Raw genomic sequence first — 17,964 nt, forward strand, 5'->3', positions numbered from 1 at the left:
CCCCCCCCCCCCCCCCCCCCCCCCCCCCCCGCCAACCTCTCTGAATTGGGCTATGTGCTGGTTACTCCATGTGGTTGACCCTGCCCTCACATGCACATCAGAACTTGCAGAAAGGGGCCAGTGACCTGGGAGGTAACCCCCGAGATGATAATGGACATTCTTCAGAAGCACAGCATGGTTGGCTCCCTTATTGGCAGAGAGGACGATTCTGTGGGAAAACACAAAAACAATGACTTTGATCAAGAATCTTTCAGGAGAATTGCACTTGGAGAAGTTTTGGCGACACCTTTGATTTGTTTTTCTTCTATTTTCTCTTCCGTGTATGCACAAGGATGCTGTACGATCATATCTCTAAGTAAATCTCAAAGAGATCTTTTAATGCGAACACACACGGAAATGCTAGTGGCAAGGAAGCACAGTTGTAGTTTGATTGGCAGAATTGCTTCCTTTCGTGATGCTACATAGAATAATGATGCACTCTTACCACCGGAAGCACCTTGGCGTCGATGTGGTGAATAGAGAACTGATCCGAGACCTTGTAAGAGTCCCTGCAGAGGGAAGGGAGATGAAATCTTAAGAGCTAGGTGTCTCTGCATTGGGAAGGACCAGGATAGGGGGCCTGGAACAGGCTGTTGGATTTGACAACTGACGGATCACTGCTGAGTTCTAGGATTCTCTAAGTGGAGGTTTTGCTTTCAATTTATTTGCTTTTTTTTTTTTTTAAGTTTCTTTATTCATTTTGGGAGAGAGAGAGAGAGAGAGAGCACACTCGTGCACTGGAGGGGCAGAGAGAGAGAGAGAGAAGGAGAGAGAGGATCCCAAGCAGGCTTTGCGTCAGCAAGGAGCCTGACGCAGGGCTTGAACCCACAAACCAGAAGATCACAACCTGAGCCGAAATCAAGAGTTGGATGCTCAACCACCTGAGCCACCTGGGCACCCCATCAATTTATTTGCTTTGTACTTGAGATACAAAAGTGAGAGAGACCCGGTAACCTCTATCCCCAGGAGGCACGTAGCTCAGAAGGAGGACTACACACAAAATCCTGATTCTGCAACACCCAGCTGGCTGCTTCAAGTGGAAGGTGGCGGGTGTGACCTATGGGGGCAAACAGGAAGGAGCTTGTGAACCTACCCAGGGCAGAAGGGAAGAGGGTATCATGAGCTGAGGTTCAAGGTTGTGGGAGAATTTACCAGGAAGGGTTTCAGGTGGAGGGAGGTAGGAGAGGGATCGGAGGTCCCAAAGGTATTAGTGGAACCTACCACCTTAGGGCTCAGGTTGAGGAAAATGAGGATAGACAGGTCAGAGTTGGCCAGATCATGACGAGCCTGGTAGGCTTTGCCCTGGAGGTTAGATTTCATTCTTTATGTGATAAGGAGCTGTTGGACAATTTCTTAAACTTAATTCTTAAGGTAACTTTTAGCTTTTTATCAAAGCAATGTGTGCACGCAGTTTAAAAAAGTATGATAGAAATGTAAGTAAGTGTCCTAATGAAAAGTGACAGTCCTTGGCCCTTCACATATATTCTCTTTCCTCTCTTCGTGATCCAAAGTTAGCCCTTTAAGAAAAACTTTCTTCTAGCGTTTATCTTCTTAGTTGCTACTGTGATTTTACAGCTATGTTTACTGAGTTGGCAATTTGGGCATTATTTCTTGACTTCCTGTTATGGACAACGAAGAATTTGTTCCAATTATACAACCCATCCAACCACACACATTCCCAATCTTCCCATTGTCAGAATACGGTTACCTCACAATTTTTGGTTAAATGTCTTTGCTTCCTGCTAGTCCTTTCTCCACTTGTCCTTGACTCTTCTCCTGGGTTGGATCCCCTGTTTTCTGGGTTCTGTCTCTTCCTCTTTTTGCTTCCTCCATTTTGGGGGGAGCACGTGCTGGAAAGGCGCAGGGGAGGTAAAATTGTTGATGCCTTGGAAGCAGGGAAATATCCTTACTCATTCCTTCACCTCACCCCCGAGATTTCTATCTTGGCTTGGTATAAAATTCTGGCTTTAAGTGATTCCACCCCACCACCCCCGCCCCCCCCCCCCCATGACACCGTTGCTCCTTTTCTTAGTTTCTGGTGCTGTCGTCAAGAAGTTGGAGTCATCATTTAGAGACTGTATATAGAGACCTCATACTTCTGCACACGGTTCTGGGTGCTGGGGAAACTTCAGTGAACAAAGCAGATAAAGAAATGAAGTCACATGATGAGTGCCAAAGCGGGAAAAAAAGTGGCGATGCGCACAGGGGTGTGTGTGTGTGTGTGTGTGTGTGTGTGTGTGTGTGTCTGACTTTTTCCCCTTATGGTTTCAGATATGGTGGCCGGTCTTATTCTCGATCCTCCGTATTTGACTTGTTTTTTGTTACTCTGCCGGAAAAATTTTAGACTCTTTTCTTTCTTTGCCTTCTCTGGTTGAAATTTTACGACGCAAGCCTCTGTTGTGTGTTGTAGGTCTTTTTATTATTTATTTTTTCATGTTTTTGTTTTGAGATCATTGAAGAGTCACACCCAGTTTTAAGAAATGATGCAGAGATCCCGAATACCTTTCACCCAGTTTGCCCCGAAGGTAACATCTTGCGTAACTATAGTACAGTATCACAATCAGCAATTGCCATTGATGGAATCTGCCCACCTTATTCAGATTTTACCGGTTGTACACACTCTGAGTGTGTGTGTGTGTAGTTTATGCAGTTGTATCACTTCATGGACTCCTGTGACCATCCCACAGTCAAGATACAGAAGAGCTTTGGCTTTACCCTTTTATACCATAACCACCGCCCCCGCTCTCCTCTCCCTGACCCCTGGCAGCTACTAATTTGTTCTTCACCTCTGTAATTTTATCCAGATCTTTATTCACTTATTCTGCTGGGCTTTCAGCAGGACTTTTTGTCTGTAAACTCATATTCTTCAGGTCTTAGAAATTTCCACCCTCCACCCCCTCCCTCCCTTCTTCAGTTTCTGCCTTCATGACGACCTCCTGTCCCACCTTTTTCTCTTTTAAAAACTTGTGATGGTTGATGCGGAGCTTCTAGGATCCGTTGTCTAATTCTTACATCTTTTCTAGTCTCTCGTCCATTTCTTGGATTTTTTTGTTCTGTTCTGGAGTAGCAGCTCCTCAGCTCTTCTGAATCTTTTGTGACTTTTGTATTTTTCATTTCTAGGAGCTCCATTTTATACATTTTAAACTTTTTATTGCATGCTGTTCTTGTTTCATGAATGCAGTGTGGTTTTTTTTTTTTTTTTTCTTCTCAAGTTGATAGTATGTTGATTATTGCTTTGTGAGGTTTAAAAATGTATTGGTAATCCTCGGCTGTCTGTCTTAAATGCAAATAGGGATAAAGAGGGTAGAAGGAGCATTCCCTCTGTTGATCTTCATCTGCTGGACTTCTTTCTGATGCTGTGCATTCTCCCAGAGAAGAACCCTACAAATTCCTATCTTGGGGTTGGGTGTGGAGTGTGCAGACTGCTAGGATTCAGGGAGTGGGCTTGGGGTGGGCTGGGTGGTCCCACTGTTCAGGCATCCTAGTTTTAGCTTCAGCTTCCCTTCTGCCTGAAGTAGAGTGGGTCCTTGAGTCCAGAACTTAACTTGCTCACAGCCTCCAGAGATGAAGCTGGCTTCTCTTGGGTGGGTTGTGGAGGACTCCTAGATGGCCACGTGGAATGGTAGCCAAGTCCTCCCAGCAAATTCCCCAGTTTGTGGCCCCAAAGCCCACCACATCTTCTGCCGTATCTCGAGCCTTCGGTGCCTGAGGCTTTCTGAGGCTCTGCAGTACAAATGGCTTGTCATCTAGATACTACACTTGATCTTAGCCCAAAGGCGGAGAAGCGATGGCTTGTCATCTTTGGCTATTCTGGGTTTTACTTTGTCCATTCTCCTGTGGCAGTTCCCGCCCCATGCTGCCATTTATCGGGCTGTGGGATGTGTGTGCAGACAGGGGGTGTGCCATGGTGGAGTTTTGCACAGAAAGATTATTAACGTCCCTCCAGGGGCAGTGTGGGGGTCAGACTGGAAAGGGAACTAGAGACAGAGGAGGCTAGTGCCTGGAGGTGAGTGTGGGCACTGATGAGCTGTGGCCATAGGGGAAGGAGGGACAAAATGTGAATGAAGTAGGATGAGAAGGACCTTAAAGGAATAAAGGAGAGGGAAGAATCCAGGATGCGCCTCAGTTTCTGATCTAGGTGGGGATGGGGGTAGGGGCGGTTTAGTGATCGTTTTGCTGAGACAAGGAGCACAATGAGAGGAGTCGGCTGGGTAAGGATGGGTTCAGCTGAGGAGGTGTGAGGAACCGTAGGGACTTGCAGGTGGAAATACCCAGCAGGCAGATGGAAGAAAGGGTGTGAGCACAGGCCCTGCCTCTTGCTGCTCATCCTTACCAAGTACGTGATAGCCCAGGCCAGTGGCACGAATGAGATCATGGAGCTAGGAGGTAAGGAAGAGGGAAGGGTGGACAGTTGAGGACAGTGGGCCCCACAGAAGGAGATGGCCTGTGTCCCCCAGAAGTGAGATAGATAGGGAAGTGGAGCCAAGTGACTACTGGCCCAGCCCTTCCACGGCAGTGACCTAAAATGGCGGCCATTCGGGCTCCGATGTTAGCCAGCGGCCTCTGAGACATGCGTCCCCCAGGAGCCCCCTGTCTAAGCTCTGAGGCCCCAGCCCTGAGCCCCTGAGCCCCTGAGCCACGGGAGAGGACTGCCCACTCCCTGCAGCTGTTCAGAGACAGCTGATGGTGACGCCCTTGGGGTTTCCTTCCTGGGGCACAGGATCAAAGGAGCTGATGGTGGGGATTTCCCCTCTGCCTCGAGGCCAGAGGTCACGCAGAAGTCCAGGTCAGGCTCTGAGCATTCCTTCCTCCCTTCCCTACCACAAGTGCGGACGCACCAACTCGGAGGTCGCCAGTCTTAGTGTTCTTAAATGTCAGAATGGGTGGCTGGCCTCACGTCAAAGACTTACCCGGAGTCTTCTGCTGAATTTACCCTGGCAGCACTGCCTGCGTGTAAAAATAAGCACCACAGCCTTGAGTCCTTGCTTGCCCACACATTGACTCTGCTGAGCCCTGTGCGTGCTTTCTGTCCCTGTATCACACAACTTTGTAAGACGGGCATGTGCCATATGCCCATTTTACAGATGAGGAAGTGGGCCCAGAGAGGTTAGGTGACCTGAAGTAGTGTCTGCCTGTGCCTGTCCTGGGCACACTCCTGTGTTAGAACTCTGAGTTGATGCTAGTCATTGGCTAGGTCCTTGTCCTATGAGGGCCCACCTCCAAACCTGCCATGCTTCAGCTGGTGGTGAGTGTGTGTGTGTGTGTGTGTGTGTGTGTGTGTGTTCCACAGATGCCCCTCCCTGCTCCTGAGCTCTCCTAGACTGCCCTCCAGAGACCACCGAAATTCTGATGAATTAATCTCATCACTTTATCGAGGAGGCACTTACAGAAATTACAAGTTAAGGCCAGCAGCCTGGCTTTCTGGCGGCCAGCCGCTAGGGCCATAAAACAAATTGAAAGGAACAAAAATAAATAAATAAAATCAGAACTCTCTCTCTTGCACGCGCACACGCACGCGCAGGGTCAGGAACACCGTTCTATCCTTGTTGTTAATGCTCAACCCTCTTGTCCTGGGAGAGCACCAGTGCCAAATCGCAGGCATTTCTTGACCCCCCGCTGGAGCGACAGCCCCTCCAAACCCGGGATCGGTCCTCCTTCAAGGGATGACAGGTTGGCTGTGCAGCCGAGACCAGTGAAGGTGAACGGCTAGCAGCATGCAAGTGGCGTCCCGAGGCTGCGTGAGTTGCCTTGCCAGGTGAACGCAGGGCCGCCACGGGCCCTGTGAGCTCACTGCACAGTGGTTCCGAGCAAGACTGGAGCCAGACCATCTGGGTTCAAGTCCTTGCTCTGACTCATCCTGGACTCTGCTCTCATCTATAAGGTGGAGGAAAAGATGTTTACCTCCCAGAGTTGTTGGGAAAATTAAAGGTGCAGTATGTGAAAAGCACACCAATAGCTGCTTCATGGGAAGCACCTGTTAGTGTTGGCTCTCGGCGTGTACCGAGTGCCTCCTGTGTGTGCCGAGCGCCTGGACTCCAGAGGAGCTGGTGTAGGAGTCAGGTGACGGTGAGGAGTAGCACCTGTATCCGTGGGACCTGGAGGTGTAGACGGGCCAGGTGAGGTGGTGGAGGGAGCTTACTGGGGTTGTTCTAAGCAGCTGGAACAAAGGCCGGGAAGCCTGTGTTATCACTGAGTTCCAGGAACTGATGATTATGCAGGACAGTGGGGGCAGGGGGAGGGATATTGAGGCTGGAGAGAGAGGGGTGGGAGTGGGATGGTGGCAGGGACCAAACTCTACAGAGCCTCCTAAGCCAAGATGGACTTGGATGAATTAATTCATATTTGTGTTTTTCTCCTGTTTATTACTGTGCTTCTGGAAATACTGAAATTATTTGCCAAGAAGCCACACAAGCCAGAGTGACCTAAGAAATGGTTAGGGCTGGATAAGAGGGGAGGGGCTCACAGGATCCTTATCCCTTCCCCTTCCTGCCCTCTCCCACCCTGCTGCACCGAGGGGGACTTTTAGACCCTCCTCCCCGCCCTGCAAGAAATGGGAGGGAGAAAGGTGATAAGGTGATGGCGGCTGGAATTCAGAGAGAGGTGCGTAGAGAGATGGAGATCTAAGGTGCCCCAGGCAAGTCATGTCTCCTCCCCAGTACTAAATGAGGCTGAGAATACTCAGCAAGCTCTTGTGAGCCCTCACCTTGTAATCGGGGGCGCTACAATTTTATGACCTCAGAGCCCTTTGTCAGGGGCACAGCTTGGTTCCTGCTGGCTCTCAGAAAATCCAACGGTCAGTATTTTCCATAGGCCACAGGGGAAGGCTGAGGCACAGGGATTCTGGAAGACAGCACCCTCCCGACTTCCTCCAGACCACCTCAGCTGCTGGGGTGGCAACAGGGAGGGGCCTGTCTGGTTTCCCCAAGCTTCTTGTGGAGTGCAGAGGTGGCACAGGGGCTCTGTGTGGCCTTCAGTAACTCATTTCAGCACCCCCTAGTCTCGTTGCTGGGCCTGTGAAATGGGGCACTGGTGGGCCCACCTCCGAGGGGCCTTGTGAGGAGTGACCACCCGTGTGGATCATGCACGGGAGCAGGTGCGCAGTAAAGGCAGCTGTTGGAACTGCTAATGTGGATGGGGCTGGGGAGAGAGGGGGGATTCGGAGGCCAGGCAGGTCTGGAACTAACCTTTCAAGCTCTGTCTCGGGCCAGGAGTGACCTTTCAGAGGGTGCTCCATGCCGGGCAGTGTCCTTGCCAGGCGAGGTGGGCCCACAAGCACCCCTGCTTTGGAGGAGTGTCCCTGGGCCTGACGAGAGGGTTAGGAGGGCAGCCTTCTCCCTGCTCCCTCAGGTGGGCATCTGATGGGGGTGGGCAAGGGGAATTTGCACTAGTCCAGAGTCTGTTCTCTGAAAACCACAGGCTCTGGCAGGCCTCCCAGAGTTGGGACAGGGGCTGAGAAGACCAGATAAAAACAGAACAGCACTGGGTCACTGTTGCATTTTACCTTCCAATTGCCTTTCTCTCCTCTACTCCACTGGACCTCCCTTTCCTTCCCATTGCCTTTCTCTTCACATTTATAGCTACACAATGCTATAATTACTTAACGTATGTTAAGTAATTATAGGCAGGTAAGAGGACGTGGGAGAGACGCTATGCCCTGTGTTAGAAAGGCAGCCACAGCCTTTCCTGTAACATGGGGGCAGTGTCAATACCGACCTCGCGTGATTGCCATGAGGATTCTGTCGGTGACTCATTCCACAAGTTTTTCTTGCATGGCTTCTGCATGGCAGGGGCTGATCTTGGTGTATCTGGGAGACTGAGTGGTGAACAGCACAAGCGTTTGCCTTCGAGGGGCTGACAGCCTCCTGGGAGCGTGGGTCAGGTTCATGGTAGCCATTATTAGAATGCATTCAAGGGGCGAGACCAGAAAACGGTCACCAGTTCCCTCTGTAGTAGGGCTGTGGTTATGTAATCGGCTACGTTGAGTAGTGCTTTACTTTTTTTTTTTTTTTTAAGTAAGCTCTGTGCCCAACAAGGGGCTTGAACCCAACCACCCTGAGATCAGGGGTCCCGTGCTCTGGCAGCTGAGCCAGCCAGGCGCCCTAGTGCTTTAGCGTTTTTAATGCCCTTGCTCCTGCTTTCACGTGGGAGATCCTACACACCGCTTTGCAGACGAGGAGACTGAGACTCAGAGGAAAGTGATTTCTCTCAAGGTCAGCAAGCGGTGGCCCGGGTGTGCAGAGAGGGACACGGAACACAGGCCCTGGGCCCGGGGCGGGCAGAGCTTCCAGGAGGCTTTGCCCGTGCTTTGGGACCCCCGGCTGGAGGGCATAGGGGCCGGTGGCCTGCACTGACATTCTGGTCAGTGCAAGGAGGTGTTCTGTGCCTGGGGTAAAATGCCAGCTCAGTGGGGCCTTCAAAGTTGTGGGCTCCCCTTCTTCAAAGCTGTGGCTGCCTGGCCCACCCCGCCCTCCGGGTCTGGGATCTAAGCATTTAAGAGGGTCGGGAACATCGTGGCAGGGACCTCCGAGCACCCACCGTGGGAGCCACTGCCCTACGGAAACCTCGGGATAAGGGGCAGTCGTAGGTCCCGCCAGTCCATCTCCATCCGGCCTTTGGCTGGTGGGCGGGGCTCCGGGAGGGCACGTGGCAAGCCTGTCTGTGTCTGGTTACAGGAAACATCGAGTACAGCTGCCCGGCCACCAATGAGTGTGAGATCACGAAACGGAGGCGCAAGTCCTGCCAGGCCTGCCGCTTCATGAAATGCCTCAAAGTGGGGATGCTGAAGGAAGGTAAGAGGCCTGCACGGCCACGCTGTGCTCCGACCGAGGCCCAGGGTCCCTTCTCACTGGGCGTCCCGGACCCCTGTGTCCCTGCCCCCTGGGCGGCACAGACCGGAAAGTCTCTGCACGCATCCCAGGTGGGGCCCCTGCTCCCTGGGGCGCCCCCCTTTCCTCTCTCACACGCACCCTGCACGCGGGTTTACGGCCGCCTCACAGCTCCACTGCTGAGGGGGGCACGGGGCAGGCATCGGAAGTTCCGCATTAAGGATTCTCTGGAAAATCCCGACCCCACTTGGGCCCTAGAAAGCTGGCTTGGCCCTCTGGGGAAGGCCCTCCTTTTGGGGCGAGGCCCCTGGTCCACCCTGGGAGGGGTAGGCTTCTCATTATTTGGGCAACACTTCTCTGGGCTCCCCTTCATCCCCTTCCTTCTTGATCTGCTCAGATTGATGACCCTTGCCCAGGTCCATCTTGGGGGATGTGTGTGCGTCTGTGTGTGTGTGTGTGCGTGCGTGTGTGTGTGTGTGTGTGTGTGTGTGTGTGTGTGTTTCTCCTCTTCTGCAACTTTCGAGGGAGCTGGTGGAAGTTCTTACACATCCGCTTTTATGGTTCTGGGCCCTGGAACCTTTCCAGAAGGGGGAGGAGGCAGGAAAAGAGGTGCGTGTTGAAGATTGTGTGATGGGGGAGGGGCTGGGAGTGAAAAGGAATGGGCTGGTCTCGAATGTAGTCCCTCCCTGAGAGGGGGCTTCTGGAAGCCCAGCGCTCCTCTCATCCTCCTTTCCCTGCATCCCTGGGGAAGAAGGCGCTAATTTAATTGATGCTTTGTCAGTAGGACAACTTGGACCTTGCCGTGTTGGGGAAATAAGAGACTTCTGGTCTCCGTCGCGTGCACCACCCCAGCTGGCCCAGCGTGCCCACCTCTAAACATGCTCCTGAAGCAGTTCCTCAGCTACCCCGATGTCTACATAGCATGTTGCCCTTTAAACCACATTTCTCGTTAGCCTCTTCATTTAACACCTTTGAGATGGTGAAGCCACTCAGTTATTTAGAAACATGCCAGCTGCTTCGTTGGGGGGGAGGGGTGGTCAAGTAAGAACAGTCTTCTTTCTAGACTAAAAGTGGGCTGTGTTAGACCTCCTGAAAGATTGTGAGTTCATTTTGATTCTACACAATTTGAGTCATACCCTTGTGTAGGGTGTGACCCGAGTTAGTGACTGACCAGGGTCCCTTGATTGCTACACCAGGCTCTTTCTGCTCCTCCAGAGCATCCTGGGGTTCACAGATGAGGAAACTGAGGCACAGGGGTCCTCAGCAGTATGCTTCAGTGCTGGCCTCTAGACTTCCTCCTCCGAGGGCTGCTGGAAGCCAGCCTAAGGGTTTCTAAGTCTTAGAGAAGCTAGCTCATAAATCCTGGGGACGGGGGCTACCGCCTTGTTCTGGAAGTTGGGCATGAGGGCACTGGGTCAGGCCGGGGGCCAGCTGTGCATTGGCCTTTTCTGGTTGTAGTTTGTGGACTCTCATTGCTTACTTCACAGCATCTGGGGAACTTGGAGCAGAGGGGAGCTGCCGTGCTATTAGTATGCTCCTGAATTTTAACGATGACAGAATGGAGTCCTGTAGGGCTTGGGGCTCAAGGTCTTTCCCACCCTCAGGCTCTGCCGATGTGTGGGGAGCTGGGCCCAGAGCCTGGAGTTTCCCCATGCTCTGTGCCATGTCTGCCCCAACCCCAGGCCACCCCACCCTCACCCCGGGATTGTGAGCTGAAGAGCGTGGGAAGGGGAAGGAGAGATGAGGAAAAAGGGAGGGACCACCACTTGAACCCCCTGCATGGTTTCTCTCTAGGGTGGCAGCAAGGGGCATCTGACACCCCTTGGGCCCAGCCTGGAGAGGCCCTTTCCGGAGCTCTGCCTGGAGGAGGAGGGGAGGAGGGGCCGTCCGCAGAACCCTCCCCTCCGCCACGCCGCCCCAGTGCTGGCAGTTCTAAATCCAGAGGGGACAGGATGACACAAAGGCTCCCGGAGCGGACAAAGCCGAGTGCCTCCATTTAGTTTCTGTCCCCTGCAGTGCAGAGCCTTGGCGGGATCCTGCCATCAGAAGCTCCACGGGGACCAGCCCCCTGAGGAGGAGCATGCCTCATTGAGGAGCCTGGGCCCCTGCCAGGTGGGGGCTCTTGGCAGCTGCCCCGGCTCCTGCTTTTGTTTGGTTGTCCCCCCACCACCTCGTGAGCAGGAGCCTGGGCCCCTGGGGCGGGCACAGGCTCCCTGCCCTCCCTCTGCTTTCCCCCAGACTCTGGCCCGACTCTGAGAGGCAGGCTGCAGCCCCCCTGGGAGCCGCTCCTCCTGAAGGATCTGGGGTGGGCCTCACTTGGAGGAACCAGGGGCCAGGGTCCCGGGTCTCGGGTCTTGTGCAGAAGTGTGGGGGTGGCAGGAGGCTGGAGAAGGGATGCGAATGTCCGCTCCCCCTCCTCCCTACCTCACCTGCACATCTTAAGCTGTTTCCTATCTTCTGTCCAGCAGCTCTAGACAGCGTGTGTGCGGTGGGGGGGCGGGAGGGCCAGAGAGAAAGGGAGACGGAATCCAAAGCAGGCTGTCAGCACAGAGCCTGCCACAGGGCTCGAACCCACAGACCATGATATCGTGACCTGAGCCAAAGTCAGATGCTTAACCCGCTGAGCCACCTAGGCGCCCCTGTCTTTTACAGTTTTTCTTTTCGCAAGTAAAACACCTTAGACACTGCTTCATAATTTGGGGGCCAGCACCTGTGGGGGTGGGGGAGAGAGGGGAAACTCTGGTGATGGGACTTCTTGCGACTCAGCCTCCCCCCTGCCTTGGGGCCGCCGTCGGCTCTGGAATCATCATCATCGACTGTTCCACGTAGGCAGTACCCAGGTCTGTCTCACTTTAAGCAAATCCAGTGTGTGAAAGTCTGCTTTTTCAGAGAAAAAAAGTGACTTTTCTCTTCATAAGAAATCAGACACAAAATGCACACTGGGTTGAGGGTTGGGGCCTGCGCCCTCGCTCCTAGCTCTGAGGGAATCCTGCCGTGTGCGTTCTCTCTCTGGCTCACACTCCTGGGCCTCCATCTCTTCACCTGGGGAGCAGGGGTGTTGATACCTGCAGGTCAAGTGGGGCGGGGGGACCACGTGGAATGACTCCTTGGTGAAGTCCACCGTGGGATTGCTTTAAGCCGTCACCTTTCTGGGCGTGTTATTAGAGTAGTTGGTTCAAAGGCGGTCTCGCGTGAGGTGAGACATACTGGCCACCCTGATCTTCCTCCTGGATTCGCTGGTGGGCATCTCAGGGGTGACCTCCGTCTGGGGCTGGCCCCCTGTCTGGGGTGTAAAGTCAGGATGAGAGGTCCCCTCGGGACAGCAGCGGAGCGGCTCTCCCCCGATAGTTGGGCTTCCCCGCCTGGCTGGGGTGTGGCCTGCCAGCCTCTGAGCCGAAGAACCTGGAAAACCATTTGCTGCCTTTCACAGGAAGCCCACACGCTTCAGCATGGCTCTGGGCTTTCAGCAGCTCTCCCTGGAAGGCCTGTCCTGCGAACTTCACCTTCTCCTCACCTCACTTCACCTGCCTCGGGCCAGCAGCCTCCCTGTCCCGCTCCACTTCCTCCTCCCCTCAGCCCTTGCCTGCCTTTTCCCCAAGTGTTTTCTAAAAGATATTTGATTTCAGTGAAAGCTGGGCCGACATCCATGCAATATGCTCTCACTCTCTTTGTGCTTGTTGGGAGGGCGGAGGGCTCCTCCGGGGATTCTGGGTAATTGGGTTAGTGGCCAGCTCATGTCAGGAAATTAAAAGGAGGCTCCGATCAGGTTCCCGCTGCATGGGATTTAATGGCTTTGTATTTATAGAGTATTCTGCCTCTAGCCCCTGCCAGAAATACCACTTTTCTGGCCCCGTGAATGAAGAAAGAGGATGAGAGATGGCTTGCCTTTAAAAATTCTTTCTCTTTTCCAAAATGCATTAGTGCTCTGAGACAAACCACCTCTTCAGCACTTCGGAGAATAGTTCTGAACGAGAGCCCAAGAATGCCGATATGTATCTGTATCTCCCTCGGACCGCTTTCCGTCTCATACGCGTGCACACAGATGCATACGCACGCACACGTCTGACAGTTCACGAGATCTTCCCGTGTGGCCTGAAGCGTCTGGGCCACTCAGGCACGATGACCCGATGACCTCTGGCTGGGGAAATGTTGACTGAATGAAGTCATAGAGGATGATCTTGTCTGTGCCAAATCTTACTACTGTTCATTCAGGACTTTGGGTGTGCCAGAGCATTGAATAATTGGTTCCGTGGTCATACAGACCCGGTGAGTCCCCAGTGTCACTGCTAATCAGCTCCTTGGGTGCCTTACTTAAACCTCTGTAAGCCTGCTTTTCTCCTCTGTAAAATGGGAATCATAATCATAGCCATTTTCATCATGCTCTCTACTCTTCAGGGAAGGCCCTGGAGTGGTACCACAAAGTAGGATTGGAGATAGATATTCTGCATCATGTGATATAATTGATTTTCTTCTGTGATCCAGAAGGGAGTTTTGAATCTCCCATAGCCTCTCTTCCCAATCCTTGGCTAATGACCTTGCTTTCCATTTTCTTGAAAAAGTAGAAACAAGCAAGTGGGGGAGTTTCTTATCCACCTGCTGCTGGATCCGCAAATCTACTTGTTGTTTTCTGTCTCCCCCCCCCAGTGAGAGCGATCTCTGCTCTTGTCAAAAGCCAGTCTCCTGACCTGTGCTCTGGCTCTTTCTCCTTCTTTATCAGGGACTTCAGTCCTGGAGTATCATTTCTGCTTCTAGCATCATCAGTCGCTTCCTCACTACTGGATCATTTTCATCGCACACACCAAACCTACTTTTGTTCTCCCTTTATAAAAATAAAATAAAATTTTAAAAAATCCACAACTGTATATTCACCCTTCACTGCTACTTTTCCGTGCTCCCCTTTTCAACAAAGTTTCCCCACTTATTACATCCACTTCTTTACCCCACCTGCTTAAAAAAAAAATTTTTTTTTTTCCTTAAAAAGTAAACATCGGGGCACCTGGATGGCTCAGCCAGTTAGGCGTCTGACTTGGGCTCAGGTCATGATGTCACGGTTCACGAGCCCCATGTCAGGCTCTGTGCTGACGGCTCAGAGCCTGGAACCTGCTTCCGATTCTGTGTCATCCTCTCTCTCTGCCCCTCCCCTGCTCGCACTCTGTCTCTCTCTATCTTAAAAATAAATATTTTTTTTAAAAAAGCAAACATCAAGTAGATTCACAAAATTTAGAGTATATTAGTTAGGCTAAGGCTAAGCTTCTATAAAAAAAAAAAAAAAGATTCTCTTCCCCTCTCAAAACAAACAAAAACCAGAAGCTTAAGCAGGATGGAAGTGTACTCCTCTCTCATCTCTCATGTAACAGTCCAGAGGTCAAAGGTGATCTGGGACTGGTTGGCAGCTTGGCCATTCTTATAGAAGGTGGACCCAGTTATCAGCATCTTTTCAGGCAGCCAGGAGGAAGTGTAGCCTAGCCAGATCATTGGAAAGATGGGACCCAGAAACAGAACCTGTTCCTCCCATTCACAGCCCATTGGTGGAACGTGGTCATATGGCGACACCTGTACAAGGAAGTCTGGGAATTGTAGTCTTTAGCTGGGATGCCATTTGTCCAGCTAAAACTCTACTGGTATGGAAAAATGAAAAAATGCATTTAAGTGGGCAGATACTGTTACATGCCAAAAATATGCGTAAAGTATAAAGAATACTGGTACCTTCCATCCAATGTAAGGAAAAAAAAAACAACTATCCTTTTCAGGTTCTGTTTGTGCCCTCAGAGGTAACTTTACCCTCAGAGGTAACTTAACTCTGTTTCACATTATTTTGCCTTTGCTTTTTTCAAATAGTTTTTTTTTAATGTAGTACTGGTTTTTTTTTTTAAGTTTATTTATTTATTTTGAGAGAGCAAGGGTGGGGAGGGGCATAGAGAGAAGGAGAGAAAGAGCGAATCCCAAGCAGGCTCTGCGATGTCAGCGCTGAGCCAGATGTGGGGCAGAGCATGACCTGAGCTGAAGTCAAGAGCTGGACGCTTAACCAGCTGAGCCACCCAGGTGCCCCTAATAGTTTTATCATGTGTTTATATCTCTATGAATATCTTGGGGGGGGTTGTTGTTTTAAATGAAATTATACTGTGTATATTTATTGCTGAAATGAGGGGCATCTGAGTAGCTCAGTTGGTTAAGCATCTGACTCTTGATCTCAGCTCAGGTCTTGATCTCGTGGTCATGAGTTCAGGCCCCGTGTTGGGCTCCATGTTGGGCATGGAACCTACTTAAAAAAATTATTTTTCTGAGGTGAATGCCCTTGTTGCACGGTGCTGTAATCCATTCATTTCCATTTCTTTATAACAGGAGTCCCCCAGAAAATAAATATTTTAGGCTCTGGGAGCCGAACGTCTCTGTTGCAGCTATGTAACTCGCACCACTGTAGGAAAGCAGCCACAGACAATATAGAAATGTAGGAACAGGGCTGTGTTCTGATGAACAGACAAAGGACTGGGTTTAGCCCACAGCCCTTAGTTTGCAAACTCCTGAACTAGAGTATCACTGGATGAGTTTGGGAGAGTCTGTTTTTCCTTTCTAGTGCTGAGGGAACAGTGCTGCCTTGAGTCCCAGTGCACATGCATAAGGGGTTTCAGGCTGGGGGTAGAAGGGCCACAGGTATGTGCGTCTTCAGCTTTATGAGATGATAGGAAGTTCTTTTTTATTTCGTTGTACTGACTCACCACTGGTGTTCGGATGTTCTGGTTGTCCCATATCCTCACCAACACTTTTTTTTTTTTTTTTAATATTTTTGAGAGAGAGAGAGAGAGAGAGAGCAGGGTGAGGGGCAGAGAGAGGAGAGAGAGAATCCCAAGCAGGTTCTGTGCTTTCAACACAGAGCCTGAGGCGAGGCTCAATCTCACGAACCGTGGAGATCATGACCTGAGTCAAAATCAAGAGCAGGATGCTCAACCAGCTGAGCCACCCAGCTGCCCCATCCTCGCCAACACTTATTTAGTGCATATAAACTAGTGTTTTCTTATCGCTTTGGTATGTATTCTCTTCACTGCCAGATAAGCATATTCCATATGTGGTCTAGCCACTTGGGATTCCTTTCCTGTGAGATGCTTGTCTGAGTCTTTTCCCTGTTTTTCTACTTTATTTTTTTCTCATTGGTTGTAGAAACCTGTATATGTTCTGGTCATTTTATTAGTCACTTTTCAGTTGTTGGTGTTGTAAAAAGCTCCCCATTTGTGGCTTCCTTCTCTTGATGGAGTCTTTTGATGATCAGAAGTTAGTAATTTTTTTTTAAATTTTTTTTTTTAACGTTTATTTATTTTTGAGACAGAGAGAGACAGAGCATGAACGGGGGAGGGTCAGAGAGAGGGAGACACAGAATCTGAAACAGGCTCCAGGCTCTGAGCTGTCAGCACAGAGCCCGACGCGGGGCTCAAACTCACGGACTGTGAGATCATGACCTGAGCCGAAGTCAGCCGCTTAACCGACTGAGCCACCCAGGTGCCCCCAGAAGTTAGTAATTTTAATAAATTGAATTTATCTGTTTTTTCCTTTGTGGTTTGCACTTTTACGTTATTCAAAAAGTTATTTTCCTGGCCTGCTTTCTTAAAGATGCTTTCCTCATCTGCCTTACCTGTTAGATCTCAGACCCTGCTGGAACCAATTTTTTTAAAAGTTTCTTTTTAATATTTATTCATTTTTGAGAAAGAGAGAGAGAGAGAGAGACCCAGAACCCAAAGCAGGCTCCAAGCTCTGAGCTGTTAGCACAGAGCCTGATGTAGGGCTCGAACCCACGTACCATGAGATCAAGATCTGGGCAGAAGTCAGACTCTTAACCGACTGAGCCACCCAGGTGCCCCTGGAATCAATTTTTGAGTATGTTGAGCCTTTTACCCTCAGTCTGCCCTGGTCACACCGCACCCCTGACCACAGCCCTGAGCCTGCCCCCATACCCCCTGGGTGGCCGAACCTGTCCCGTCTTCCCTGACTCAGCCTCTCGGCGATATTCCAAACACGTGGCCAGCCTTTGTGCCCCTTTCTCTTGGCTTCTCTGCCCTCCTGTTTGCCTGGTTTTCTCCTTACCTCTCTCACTGTGCTGTTTATCTAGTCCTCTTTGCAAATGCTTCTCTTTCCTGCTCTTTACATGTTGGTGTTATTTGGGACTTGGAACCAAGGTCTTCTTCACCGGCACCCTGCAGGCGATCCCTTCTAGGTCCAAGACTTGATACAGATTGACTCTCAGTCTTAGACCTGCAGTTCCACCTCCTGCCGTGCATTCTGATGCTAGTGCCTGACTGCCCTGCTGGCATGCCCACTTGGCGTGCTTATGAGGCATCTCAGACTCAACACACCCAGAGGGTACATCTAGCTGTGCCCCACCCCTCCCCCCAAACCCTAGTCTTCCCCATCTCAGGAACGGCACCCCTATTTACTCCTTGCTCAAGCAAAACCTAGAAGTCATCCTGGACTCCTTTGGAGTCAGTGTCCAAACTGTATTTGAGATCCTCCCCCTTTTCTTCATCTCCATGGCCATGACCCTGATCCAGGGAAGTGCCATCTTCTTCCTGGACCATCGCAACACTTTCCTAACTGGACTTCCGATTCCACTTCGTGTTGAATCCAATCCCCGTAGCAGCCAGAGGGATCTTTTTAAAGCACTAATATGATTCTGTCACTTTGCTTCACATCATTCAAAGACTTTCCATTGTACTTAGAATAAAGTCTAAGCACTGTAGTCTGATCTTCAAGATCCTTCCTGCATGGTCTAGCCCCTCCCTACCTTTTCAGTGTCATCTGGTCCCCTTCCTTTCCTGCCCCCTCACCCCTGCCCACTCTCCTCCAGCCTCACTGGCTGACTTTCGATCCTCAAGCATGATGGGCTCTTGCTTACCCTAGGAGCTCTGAACTGTTCCTCCTGCCTGGAACGCTGTCCCCTCATATTTGCAGATCTAACTTAAATGTCATCTCGGAAAGGCCTCTCTTCCCACTTCGTTTCTATCATACCCCTTTGTTTACTTCCTCACTGAACTTCTCCCAATCTGAAATTATCTTATTTAGTCATTCGTTTGCATGATGTTTACTGTGACAGCCTCTAACCCAGTGGTTATTG

The 17,964-nt window shown here is 51.0% G+C and overlaps 1 protein-coding gene across 2 annotated transcripts in view; it reads left to right on the forward strand.

The window, feature by feature from the left end:
* Window positions 1-17,964, forward strand: part of ESRRB (estrogen related receptor beta) — a 172,385-nt gene that overhangs the window by 125,925 nt on the left and 28,496 nt on the right. For both annotated transcript variants that reach the window (XM_040477791.1, XM_040477790.1), the window contains exon 3: window positions 8,712-8,828. In XM_040477791.1, the coding sequence (XP_040333725.1) occupies window positions 8,712-8,828 (117 nt within the window). The remainder of the gene's footprint in view (window positions 1-8,711; window positions 8,829-17,964) is intronic.

Source organism: Herpailurus yagouaroundi, unplaced genomic scaffold, assembly GCF_014898765.1.
Source record: "Herpailurus yagouaroundi ecotype Mexico unplaced genomic scaffold, PumYag 141, whole genome shotgun sequence".
Classification (NCBI taxonomy): Eukaryota; Metazoa; Chordata; class Mammalia; order Carnivora; family Felidae; genus Herpailurus; species Herpailurus yagouaroundi.